Source organism: Phascolarctos cinereus, unplaced genomic scaffold (assembly GCF_003287225.1).
Source record: "Phascolarctos cinereus isolate Bilbo 61053 unplaced genomic scaffold, phaCin_HiC Scaffold_2;HRSCAF=192, whole genome shotgun sequence".
Classification (NCBI taxonomy): domain Eukaryota; kingdom Metazoa; phylum Chordata; class Mammalia; order Diprotodontia; family Phascolarctidae; genus Phascolarctos; species Phascolarctos cinereus.
Genome location: NW_027555625.1, coordinates 231,834,078 through 231,846,908, shown reverse-complemented (window position 1 = coordinate 231,846,908; position 12,831 = coordinate 231,834,078). Strand labels below are relative to the sequence as shown.

General features: G+C 35.3%; 1 protein-coding gene across 4 annotated transcripts in view; it reads right to left on the bottom strand.

The window, feature by feature from the left end:
• The window catches only part of SLC9A8 (solute carrier family 9 member A8), a 121,830-nt gene that overhangs the window by 93,897 nt on the left and 15,102 nt on the right, over positions 1-12,831 (bottom strand). For all 4 annotated transcript variants that reach the window (XR_013484685.1, XR_013484684.1, XR_013484686.1 and 1 more), the window contains exon 4: positions 7,234-7,292. Coding sequence is in view for 1 of the 4 variants with exons in the window: in XM_078149871.1 (XP_078005997.1) it covers positions 7,234-7,292 (59 nt within the window). In the remaining 3 variants the exon portion in view is untranslated. The remainder of the gene's footprint in view (positions 1-7,233; positions 7,293-12,831) is intronic.

The window sequence follows — 12,831 nt, the reverse complement described above, 5'->3', positions numbered from 1 at the left end:
GAACAGGTGAAGAAATTTAGGTAGTATTATTATTTTTATTATATTGGCTCAGCCTACTCATGGGCAATTAATATCTCTCCAAATATTTAGACTTGTCTTTATTTGTGTGAACAGTGTTTTGTAATTGTGTTCATACAGTTTCTGTGTGTGTCTTGGCAGGTAGATGACACCCAAGTGCTTTTTACTACCTGGAGTTATTTTAAACGGAATTTCTCTTTCTATCTCTTCCTGTTGGATTTGTGCATTTACATTCTACTATGCCACAGGTTCTTAATCTTTTTTTCTGTGGTGGATTGCTTTGACAGTCTAGTGAAGCCTATGGATCTCTTCTCAGAATGCTGGGTTTTTTTCATTTTATTTATTTATGATAATTAATTTATTTTTAGTTTTCCACATTCACTTTCATAAGCTTTTGAGTTTTAAATTTTCTCCCCCTCCCTTTCCTCCTCTTTCCCCAGGACTGCTTGCAATCTGATATAGGCTCAGAATGTTTTTAAATGCATAATATAAAGTACACAGAATTACAATGGAAACCAATTATATTGAAATAAAGTTATCAAACTTTTTTCAAAATGTATTTTAGTAGTTTCAAAGTTATCTAGAAACTCTGCACTATGAGGATAACTACACGTACAGAGATAAAGCTATTACAAGACAACAAGGTATGTCAGAAACAAAGGAGTGCTCTAAGAAAATTTGAGAAGGAAAAAAACACAGAATTTTTTGCAGAAGATGGCATATAAGCTGAGCCTTTAAAAGAGGGAAGGATTCTGAAAAGTAGAGATGAGCTGCAAGCACATTGTAGATATGGAGATTAGACCGCTTGAATGCATGGAGACAGGAAGACAGCATGTCAAATTCAGACAATAGCCAGTAGTTCACAAAGTAAAGAGTATTTAGCTAGACCACAGTCACCTAGTGCATCATGAGGTATTAATATAAAATAAGGTTTGAAAAATAGTATATAGTTGTTTAAGGCCTTAAATGTCAGGCTAAGAAGTTCAGACTTAATCCTTCACTTCAGGCAAAAAGTTCTTCTAGCAGAGAAATGACATGGTAAAATCTATTAGGAAGATTATTATAGTAGCTACATAAAGAACAGTATTAAAGAGGGGCAAATGTCCATGGTAGGCATAATGGTACTCTTGGGAGTAGAGGGCTACCAGGCTGCCTAAGGAAAGGCAAACTGGCTCAGATGAGACACAGAGCAGATCCAAGATTTCATGATAATCAACAGAAGGATTAGGACCCATGAGCTGTCAATGTACTTTAAGTATAGGCAAGATGGGGAGACCTTGTCTCTAAAAAACAATTAGGCTGTACAAATAGAAGCAGGAAGGCCAGACATGAAACTATTAAAATAGCACAGTCCAAAGGTGACAATAACCTGAACTAGGATGGTGTTGGCATATGTGAAGAGAAGAGGATGGGTGCAAGAGATACTGTGTAGGGATAATTGAAAGGATTAACAACTTGACTGTACGAGGAAAGTAAGGAGGAAGATGAATAAGGAGAATAGTCAAATATAGCCCAAGGTTCTGAGTCTAGATGTTTAGGAAACTGTTACCACAGACAGAAATAGGGTAGCTAGGAGGAAGGGCAAGTGCTTCTTTTTCTATATATTTACAAATGATATGTTTTATATTAGCTTGTAGAATCTGCTCTCTTCCCTTTTTAAAAAATGTGGATATTTGTCGTTTTCTAGGCATGAAGTTCCTATCCTATTTCCAGAATCTTTTTCCCCCCAATTCAACCAACATTAACTACCTATTCTATGCATAGCATCATGCTAAGCAGTGTGGACACAAATGAAATAATAAAAATATTAGTCCAGGGGTTGGCAGACACCTGCTGGTTTTTACATTTTTAAATATGATAGAACTTTATTTAAAAGTGTAAAAAAAACAACAACATAACATTCTTAGATCAGGGCCATTCAAAAACAGATTGCAGCAGTTTGCCAACCCCTACATTAGATGTCCCCTCAAAGAGAGAATAACCTAAGAAAAGGTGATCAGGAAGGTACACAATTTTTTAAAATTTCTTTTATTACTATATGGAATTATTTTTCTACTATTTGGTTAGTTTGTATGTTAAATATCCTGCTCACCAATGGCTTCTTTTGAAGGAGTGATTTGAATTCTTTTATAATGAATGGCCATTTATTTTCCATGATTTGTAGGTTAAGCTTTTCAGGATATGTTATTTGGTCTACCAAATAATTTCCTTTGCTCTTTGGAACACTACATTTCAATTATTCCTTTGATTCAGTCTAAGTGTTGAGTAACTCTATGCTATTCTGATTAGCTCTCTTTGAAATATGAAGGTTTATTTTCCTTTGTTCTCTGTATGTTGCAAAATGTGTTCTCTGATACTGCAGCCCCAACACTTGACTAAGATAATTCTTGGTAAGTAAAACTAGAAGTTTCTTTCTGTTGGTGTTTCGTAGCTTCTCATAATTTGAATAGCTGTCTGTTTCTAGTATTTCTAAGCAGTTCTTCTATAAAATTTCTTGAAGTATGTTCTTTAGGTTTTTTGTTTCATGTTTTCCTGAAAGAGAATACCCTAAAATCAACCTTTCACATCTTATCTTTAAATAAAAAAATAGCTGAGGGGTGAAATTTTCATGGATCTTTCTAATCTGATTTTTGTGGGTTTTGTTTATCATTTTTCCTCCTGTAGTTTTGCACTATAATTCGGCAAACCACTTTTCAGAGAATCTACAACTCAGTAAATTGTCTCTTATCTTTTGTTCTCAGTTCTATATTCTGTATTTTCTGTTTCATTTTGCTAATTTTTTTCCTTAAGAGTACTGATATGTGTCTATTTCTTGGATATTTTCACTAATTTATAATTTCTCTTCTGAACCATTCTGGAAGTTCTTAGAATTACTCTCTTTTTGTTTCAGGGGGCCTTGAAGAATCCATTGCATTACCTTAATCATCCTCAAGAGATTTTGACACAGTATGATATATTTGTCTGATGAAGTGACTCTTTCTTTTAATGAATTGATGAATCAACATTTAGTAAATGCCTACTATGTGCCAGACATCGTGCTAAGTGCTGTGGATACAAACACAAGCAAAAAGATAGTTCCTGCCTTCAAGAAGTTTACTTTCTAATGAGTGAAGACAACACATAAAAGGATGCTAGAAAGGGGTGGGGGAAACATATTTGTGTGAGGTCATGGTAGCAAAGTCCAGAGAATGAAGGATAGCTTGTCTGAGCCCTTCCTTACCTGGAAGTTCTGGGAGGAACTCACAAAGTATCAATAAATCAATCAATTTGTACTCATTGCTCCTCCTCCCTCAGCCTTTATTTGTCTTTATCAATCACACTACTGATTTTTTTTTTTTGCTAACCCTAAATGCCCTTGCTTAAACATTACTTCTTACCACCAAGTCTTTCTGTTCTGAAGACCTAGCACTGTTGGACCCACTTCCCAGGCCTTGCTGTCTGTTTTCTGTTCTCTTAGAGCACCAAGATTGGACAAGATGTATTACTTTCAAGGTGTGATAGTGATTATTTATGACACTGCTGCCAGGTTAAGTTACTTCTGGTTGCCCATTTCGTCCTGTACAGCACTATATAGCTATAATCAACATGGTATTAAGAATCACACTTACTAGCTGTGTGACCCTGGGCAAGTCACTTAATCCCATTGCCTAGCAAGAAAAAAAAAAAAAGAATCACAGACTCAAACACAGATCTAGGACCGGAAGGAACTTCATAAGTCATCGGTCCAATCCTATCTAGGCTTCTCCTTCCTCTGTATTTTTCTCCTCAGGGTTTCACGCTCCAAGAGAGCTAACTCCCTTTCCTCCATCTTATACCACAAGGCTGATCTGGTTCAGAGTTCAATCAGATTTAGGAGGCAGGTTCTTAATCACAAGGTTGCCTGCAGAATAAGCACAGGGCTACCCCAGCCTTCCAAAAACGGAGTGGGGAGAGGTTAGGAGAAGTAGGTTCAGTAGTTTTAGAAATTATAAGGTCTCAGACATATTCAGCTAACCAATCCAATGGGGGAAAACAAAACACAAAAAGCTGAAAAGGTACCCAATGTGGTGCCCTGGTGGAGAAGTCAGTCTGAGAAGTCCCAAATAGCGCAGTCAAGTGAGAAATAAGGAGCAAACACATTTTTTTTTCAATTTTTCAAAGCTCATAGAGAATGGTTCAGCAATCACTGTCAATTCTTTCTGTAGCCTGAGACACAAGTAGTCTAGGTTACTAACTTGAACTCATCAAGGACTGTTAGGTACTTTACTTTCCTACTATCTCCTTAATTATCTTGGGTATCAATTTCTATTGCCCAATTTTGTTCTATCTTTTTAACTCCAAAGATCATTGTCCTTGTTGAGAAAACAGATGCAAAATTAAGAACTAAACAATTATAATTTATCAATCATTGGTTACGCATGAAAAAGTGATCCTATCCTTTCTTTGGTCAGCCTCTTACATTATATTGCTCAAAAGACCCTTTTTGTTGTCCTTAACTTTCCTCCTTAGGCTCACCTCATTATATAACATACACACACACACACACACACACACACACACACACACATACACATGCTTCAGCACATGTGCATACATATCCACATGTGCACACACATCCACTTTGCAAACCTTAAAATGCTACGTAAATATTAGCCATTGTTACTATTATAAAATAAATACAAGGTAATTTCAAAGGAAAGAATTAGCACTTGGAGGATCAGGAAAAAAAAAGGATTTGGGAAGTAGCACTTGAGATAAGTTTTGAGGGAAGCTAGGGGATTCTAGGAGTCAGAGTAGAGGAGCGAATACATTCCAGATTGGGAGACTTCTTGTGCAAAAGCATAAAGAAAGAAAATGAAATGTTGTATGTGAAGGGGAGTAATATATGATAAGTTGGTAAAGGCAGGTTGGCAACAAGCTGTAAAGAGCTTTAAATGTCAAACAGAGAAGTTTCTATTTGGTCCTTGAGGCAATAAAGAGCCACCAGAATATACTGAGGTGAGTGAAATAATAAGACATGGGCTTCAGGAATTTTGGCAGCTCTATGGAAGATGGATTGCTTCTAATTCTATTCTTATGGTATTGGGACACACTACTACATGTACTTTGTTACTTGCCCTCTGAGAGCAGCTAGGTAGCAGCTAGGGAGACAATGCTGGGTCTGAAGTCAGGAAAACTTGAGTTCAAATAGTGCCTCAGACATTTACTAGCTGTGTGACCCTGGGCAAGTCACTTAACCCTGTTTGTCTCAATTTCTTCATCTGTAAAATAAGCTGGAGAAGGAAATGGCAAACCACACCAGGATCTTTGCCAAGAAAACCCCAAAAGGGGTCACAAAGAGCTGGACACAACTTAAATGACTGAACAACTACTTGCCATCACCTTCAAATCTTTAAAAATCTAAATTGTTCAGTAAGTTTCCTATGCATCCATTTAAGCCTCTTTATAGATTTTCCCCTTTTCCTCATCAGAATTATTCCTCTTTGAATCTAGAATTTCATTCTTGAGTTTCATATCCCTCCTGAGATGCCTTATCCTGTAGAATTAATTTTTAGTCCACTGTATTCTACATTTTCTTTCTTTGAATCTTCTGAAAACTACTCTTCCAAAATACACAGGTTATATGTCAGACTAGATTTGGCTTTCCTTTTCTCTCTATCGTAAGTTCTAAGAAGGAGTAGTTACTTCCCCACAAGGTTCCCATTATTTCACCCCAGGAACCAGTTCCTTCTTTTTGGTCAGAATTAGGTCTAGAATAGCAGCTCCCTCCATTGATTCTTCCTGTTTTTGAAGGATGAAATTATCATGAAAGTGAGGCAAGAAATTATTACATGCTATGCTTTTGGCAGAGAAAAAAAATGCCAACCAATTTCCATATAAATTGAAGTCTCCTCATCATTTCCCATATCATGCCTCTGTGCCAGGCATATGATTGGTTTATCCATATTTCTCATCTTTCTGTCCAAGTAGACTGTAGTATACTCTGATGATAACATCCTTTCCAATTTCTACCTCTGTTTTTCTTCACTATGCATCCCAACCCCAGTTCCTAGATTTTTTCATATGAGTATATCTTCTTAACATACAATGGATTCTATCCTAATAGGTAAATTTGTCTCCTTGCAATGAGGTCTCTAATTCACCTTGATTGTTGACTGTATTTTGTGATTTGTATTTAGATATGATGTCATATAGACCTTCTTTCTTGGAGATTTGTCTATTGTTAATATGCGCCCTCACTGCTATCTGTTAAAAATGTAAACTCCTTCACAGTAAAGTCTGCTTCAGTCTTTGCATTTGTGTCCGCAGGGCCAGGCACAGAGAGGTACATGATAGATGTAACTCAACCCTACTCTCTTCTTCTAACTCCCTATGTGCTCCAACTTGGTGAATAAATAGATGTGGGCACTTCTCCTTTCTTTTCAGTTTAAAGCCCTTTGGATTAGACTGCAAGACTCTAGATAAATATATTCTTGCCAATCCTTCCTAAATGCACTATAACCCTAGCCATTCCTATAATGTAGGCCATAAAACTAAGCTCTCTAAGACTCTCAGATTCAGAACACTAGTTTTAATGTGTAGAGCTTACTCCCCATGTGGATGAAATCATAGGTCTAGTGAAAAACAAACAAATGAAAAAATCTAGATCATTTTCAAATACTGCTATATAACAAGATTGTGTGTATATACTTTCTCCTGGATTGTGAAGCTCCTTGAAAGCATAGAGCATGTCTTATTTCTCTCCCCTAATTCCTAGCACAATGTCATAAACATCCCATGTACTTATAAATATTTGGTGAATGAATAAGTATATAGGAATGCACATATGTGTATGAAAAAGTAGAACTTTGGCATCCCTAAGCTATGATCCTATGAACTTAGAGGTATATAAGAAGTTGATGGTTGAATATTCATAAGGTACTTATTCCTCAACATTTTGAATAAGTCCATGTTAAAGAGGTTTTTAAACCTAGTGTTACTCATCTAATATTCATTTACTTGAGGCAGCACTGGAACTACAATTTTTAGCTGCTCAGATCCGAAGATATCAATATAAAAATGAAGCTTAAGGGCATGTAACCAAAATCAACAGAATATTATAAATATTTTGACTAGCAGAATATAGTAGTAAAAGAATAATAATCACCAGAATACAACCAGTATTACCTTTAAAAACAAAATAACTAAGGGCAAGACAGTGACTCAAACTACATAAAAAATAATTATAAACATTACCTTCCAATTTGCCAGCTTCTGAGATTCTATGATTTTTATAACTGCTCCCATGAGGATACCTATAAGAAAGTGAGATAGCCAACTTTTATTTGAAGAATTTCATAAAAAATATATAGTCACTGTTAATAAAATAAACCCTCCTTTCAGGAAGCTTTAAGATATTTAAGAATATCTTTATTTATTTAAGTTATTTATTTAATTTATTTATTTAAAACTCTTTAAGAAGAGTTTAAGATATTAACTGTTAAATATTCAATATTAGATAAGATTTGTTTAACAGTCCTCTTTATTTTCATCAACATCATGCGATACAGTGCAAATAGCAAGGGGAATCAGGAAACCTAGGTTAATGAATAGCTAAACAGATTCTGGTCTGACTACCATAAAGAATCAAAAATGTAATGAATATAGAGAAATACAGGAAAGTTTAAATGAAATAATGCAAAGTGAGAAAAGTAGAGCTAAGAGTACTATATTATATATATGTACATATGCACACATACACATATATGTATACTTACATATATACACACACTGTAAAAAATCTGAACATAATCATAAGGAAAGGGAGAAATTATAGTGTTAATGATAAGCTGTCACTGATATCTATATATGTATAAGGTTTTTTTTGCTGTAAAGTTGATTAAACACAAAATGTAAAGTTAATTTATAAATTTGCAAAGTTTTTTTCTAATAGCCATAATTTCGAAAATATACCTGATAGTGTCTTACACTAGCAGAATTCTGATTGCCAGCAGTTGTACCATTACCAAAGAATTAGTCCACTAATCTTCAGGGATTTGAAAGCTGACTGGCATCCTGGAGTTTAGAGTTCAGAGGGACAAACATTCCCTTCTCAACCCTAGGACCATTTCAATATTTGTGCTAAAAGGTGGACTTGAGTCACGCCCAGGAGTTCTGAAAGAGACATACACAAACACACACACAGGATACCAACTGAAAGGAGTAAGGACTTCAAGAGCCGAACAGTTACAACAGTGAATGACAGTATCCCCAGTCTCACCAGAACTTAACAAGCTGAACCAGAAAGAATTGGTGGCACAGATGCAACACGCAAAAAGAGAAAGCAAGAAAGTGAAAGGTTGGGCTGACCTACACAAGGAAGAGAAAGATATTTAAGAGAGCCATCAGCCCCCTTCACATACCTTGCACCATAAGACTTGTGCTAAAATCTTTTGAAAGTTTTTAAACAGATAACTCAGTTCTCTTTAAGGACTGAGGAAATTCCACATAAAGGTCTACTCTTTCCCCAACTTTCCCTCTCTATCTATCCAGTAACAAAAACTGTAATATAGTCTATTCATTTCTTTTACCTAAACATTTCCTGTATCCTGATTTTTGCCTCATTTATAAAGAAACCAGGGGTTAGCTAAAGATAAGCAAAAATTTAAATTAGTGAAGAGAGCCAAATCTAATTTAATATTAGGAATTTTACTAATTGGGGTCTCTGAACTATTGTGATATTACTTTTTGTCTGATATAAATTCAATAAAACAGAATGGGGTTGGAGGGAAAGAAAGAACCTTATGGACCTAATCAGCTACTACATAGCTTCTGGCTAAAAAGCAAGCTTAATGGTTGTTACAGGGTGTCACTGGTAAATTTTCTGAGAAAAGGAGGACAGGGAGTAGAAAGTGGTGAGCAGAGAAAAGATAACATTCTAAACCACCTATCAAAGAAGAAACAGGAAAGGCATGGGAAGGATTCAGTTCAGCCCCAATCCAGCAGGAAGAAGGAAGCAGAAAGTACTAAGTACTGACTGGCCCAGAGAGGCCTCCACAGTGATACCTATACTCATCAGTGTTACACTAACTCTAAGGTTTCACCTCAACCACTGGCTACTCAGAATATTAGCATTTCTTCAAGGCTTGTTGTTATGTCATTTTTCAGTGGTGTCCAACTCTTCATGACCCCATTTGGGGTTTTCTTGGCAGAGATACTGCAGTGGTTTGCTATTTCCTTCTCCAGCTCATTTTACAGATGAGGAACTAAGGGAAATAAGGTTAAGTGACTTGTCCAGGGTCACATAGCTAGTAACTGTCTGAGGTCATATTTGAACTCATGAAGTTAAGTTTTCCTGACTTCAACCCCAACACTCTATCTACTGCACTACCTACCTGCTTCAAGGCTTAAAGAGCTCCAAACTCGGTACTTTATTCTAATTCTCTTTGTGGAAGCCAAAAAATCTCCTTGCTCTCTTTTAGAAAAATTAAGAAAGCATTTTAAAATCATCCTAGTCTGAAGCCTTTGGAAAACATCAGTCTTTCTTCAATGATCAATTCTGAAACAGTCTTGTTCCCCTCTCCAGATCAGATACAAGAAGGACTCCTCCCCTGAGTGGTGGAGAACAGATAAAGATAAGGAGTAATTTTCCTTGTTCAAAATTCCTACAAATGTTCTCTCAACTTGGATTAGAAAGACACACTGTAGGTTATGAGTGGTCTCTGCCAGATAAAGACATTTAGTTACCTAAATCAGGAATGCTTGGATTTTGAATAATGATAAATAGAAGCTGTTTCTGGTCAACTCGTGCCAAAATGCAGAATGTACTTTTTCAACACCTCTTACAAGTTTTCAATGTCACACGTTTACCATTAAGGGTTTACTTGTAACAATGTGTTGTAACCTAAAACTTTCAGTTGATGGCTTAAAGCTATATAAAAACTAATGACCTCTCTCACTCCCCAACTAATCAATTATCTAATCTGTTGACAACCTGTCATTTCCACCTTCACAACACCTCCTCTTTCCCTTCACACAACTACCACTCCAGTTTAGGCCCTGATCATTTCTTCCCTGCAATGCTGTACTAATTCTCTATCTACTCTCCCTGTCTCCTCTTCCCCCACTCCAATTTATCCTTTAGCCAATGCCAAAGTGATTTTTTGCAAGTGTAGGTCTGACCATATTACCTTACTATTCAATAAATTCTAGTCATTCCCTATTATCTCCAAGATCTAAGATAATGTTTTACATTGCAAGTTTTTCATAACCTAGTCATACACTTTTAAAAAGAATATGGATCATGATCCAGCAAAAAAAAAAAAGAATGAGAATGAATGGTCAGACATGTAGAAAGAGAACTGAGAGAGAAAAGCATCACAAAAATCCAGAGAGGAAAGAATATCTAGGAGGGCAGAGTGGTCAACAGTGTCAAATGCTACAGAGATGTCAAGAAGGATGTAGATTGAAAGACCACAAGATTTGACAATTAAAAAATCATTGGTAACTTTGGAGGAAGCAGATTTAATCAAGTGGTCAGGTCAGAAGCCAAACTGTAAAGTGTTGAGGAGCAAAAAGAGAAGTGAAGGCAGTAGGAGAAGCAGTAAAAGAAATAAAAACTGACAGCTTTTTCAGGGATTTTGGCCTGGGAGGGGAAGAGAGATTTAGGATATTAGCTTGAGGGGAAGGTATGGTTAAATGAAGGTTTTTTAAGGATAAGGGAGACCTAGACATGTTTGTAAGCAGCAGGGAAGAAACCAGTAGAAAGGGAAAGATAAAAGGTTAGGAAGAGAGTATTTGATAACAAAAGTAATCCATCAGAGAAAAAAGGAGAGAATAGGATCAAGGGTACTATGTAGAGTAGAGGGCTTTGGCAAGAAAGATCACCACTTCATCAGAGATTAGAATAAAGGGGAAGAGACCGGGAATAGCATCAAAGAGCTTTGAGATGTAGAGAAGAAAGGAGGCTATTGACTAAATGTCTGCAACGTACTGTGCTAATTGCTTTCTTCTTCCTATAAAACTCTAGCCAAGCTTCAATACAGTAATATAGTCTCTGTAACTGTGTTTTATAATGCTATAATTATATTTTAATCAGTAATTACTATATTGCCTAAGACTGTAACTAATTATACTATTACTTCACATGAAGCATTATGAAGCTCTATGCAAAACAATGTGGTAATGAAATACTTAGAAACAGATATGTAACATTTTCTAGCAGCTATGGAGCAAGATTATTAGGCAATGATCAAACTATTTGTTCACATCTAGAAATAGAGGTTCAAGTCGAGGTCAGATCAGTGGAAAAGTAGGAAAGGGTTTTTACCCCTCCAAATCATCTGCAAGTTAGAAATGGAGTTTAAGAGAGCAATTTTGAGGAACAAAAACTAAGGAAATTAAAGAGAACATTTCAATGACTTGCAAGTAGCTGTCTCTTTTATGGTTCATGACTGCATAAATGTCAAAATAGAGGTTAAAAGCATTCTCAAACATAGCAATATGTTTACCTTACTTAGAGATGTAACATTAACAAAAAAAGATGATAGGACTATAAACTCAAAATCTGTTCTTTCCTCAAAACAATCTATTTTATTTTTGTCAAAGCAAGGAAAAAGAATACTGTATCTGTTTATTAATTATTTCCTTTGGATAATTCTACTTTGCCCCGTAAATCTGCAAAAAAATTTTATGTTTAAAACATTTGCAGTCAATCCAATAACTATTTTCAATTGCTTCTATTTAATTCCTTATTTACTTCTTACTCCACTAGAGCTATTCTCCCAAAGAATGTTATGGAACACAGACCTAAATCCATATTAACATTTCAATGATCTATAGTTTCATTAAATTATCGTATAGCTATGCTTACATTCTACTTTTTAAAGTTCATTTTGCCTTTTTATACATCTAATTTTTAGAAATCTTTAGACAGACTTGGTTTAAAATATGTGAAACACAGATCTCTCCCTTCTGATAACAAATAAAACAAAATAACAACAAAAGTGAAAAGTGACATCTACTACCAGATGCAATTGCTCTTTTAGGGAATTTTGTTAAACCATTTTAGAGAATGTAATTTGTGGGAAAGTTTTTGTATTTCCTAGGATGAATATGTTGCATCAAAAAACATACATAAAATTAATTTTTAGAAAAATCTATAAAATAGAAAATGACTATAAAACTCCTTGGGGGAAGGGGCTATCTTTTTTATTTTAGTCTTTGTAGCCCTAGCATCCAACACAGCACCCTGAACATAGTAAATATTTTTTTAAATTCTTATTGAATTTAACTAAATAAAGCTGACTTTATTTAAATAAATAAAACATCTCTAATACTACTAGATAAAATTATCAGAAAGTTACTAAATGACAAGACTAACTGTCAAACAGCTGCTTATAAAGGCAAGAATATTACTCTCCTAGTTGTTAGTGTTCTCTTTCCTCAAATTATCATGTATATATTTTTCTGTGAATATGTTCTATCCCTCATTGCCTGAGAAATACCTTCCAGGTTTGACACAAAATGGCAGAATGGATTAGAAACTAGAATCCAAAAATATGTTGTTTACAAGAAACACATTTGAAACACATAGACACACACAGAGTAAAAATAAGAGGCTGGAGCAGAATCTGTTACGCTTCAGCTGATATAAAAAAGGCAGAGGTAGCAAACACAATCTCAGAACAAGTAAAAACAAAAATAGACATAATGAAAAGAGATATTCAGGGAAACTATATTTTGCTAAAAGGTACCATAGACAATGAAGCAATATCAATATTAAACATATATGCACCAAATGGCATCACATCCAAATTCTTAAAGGAAAAGTTAAATGAGTTATAGGAGGAAATA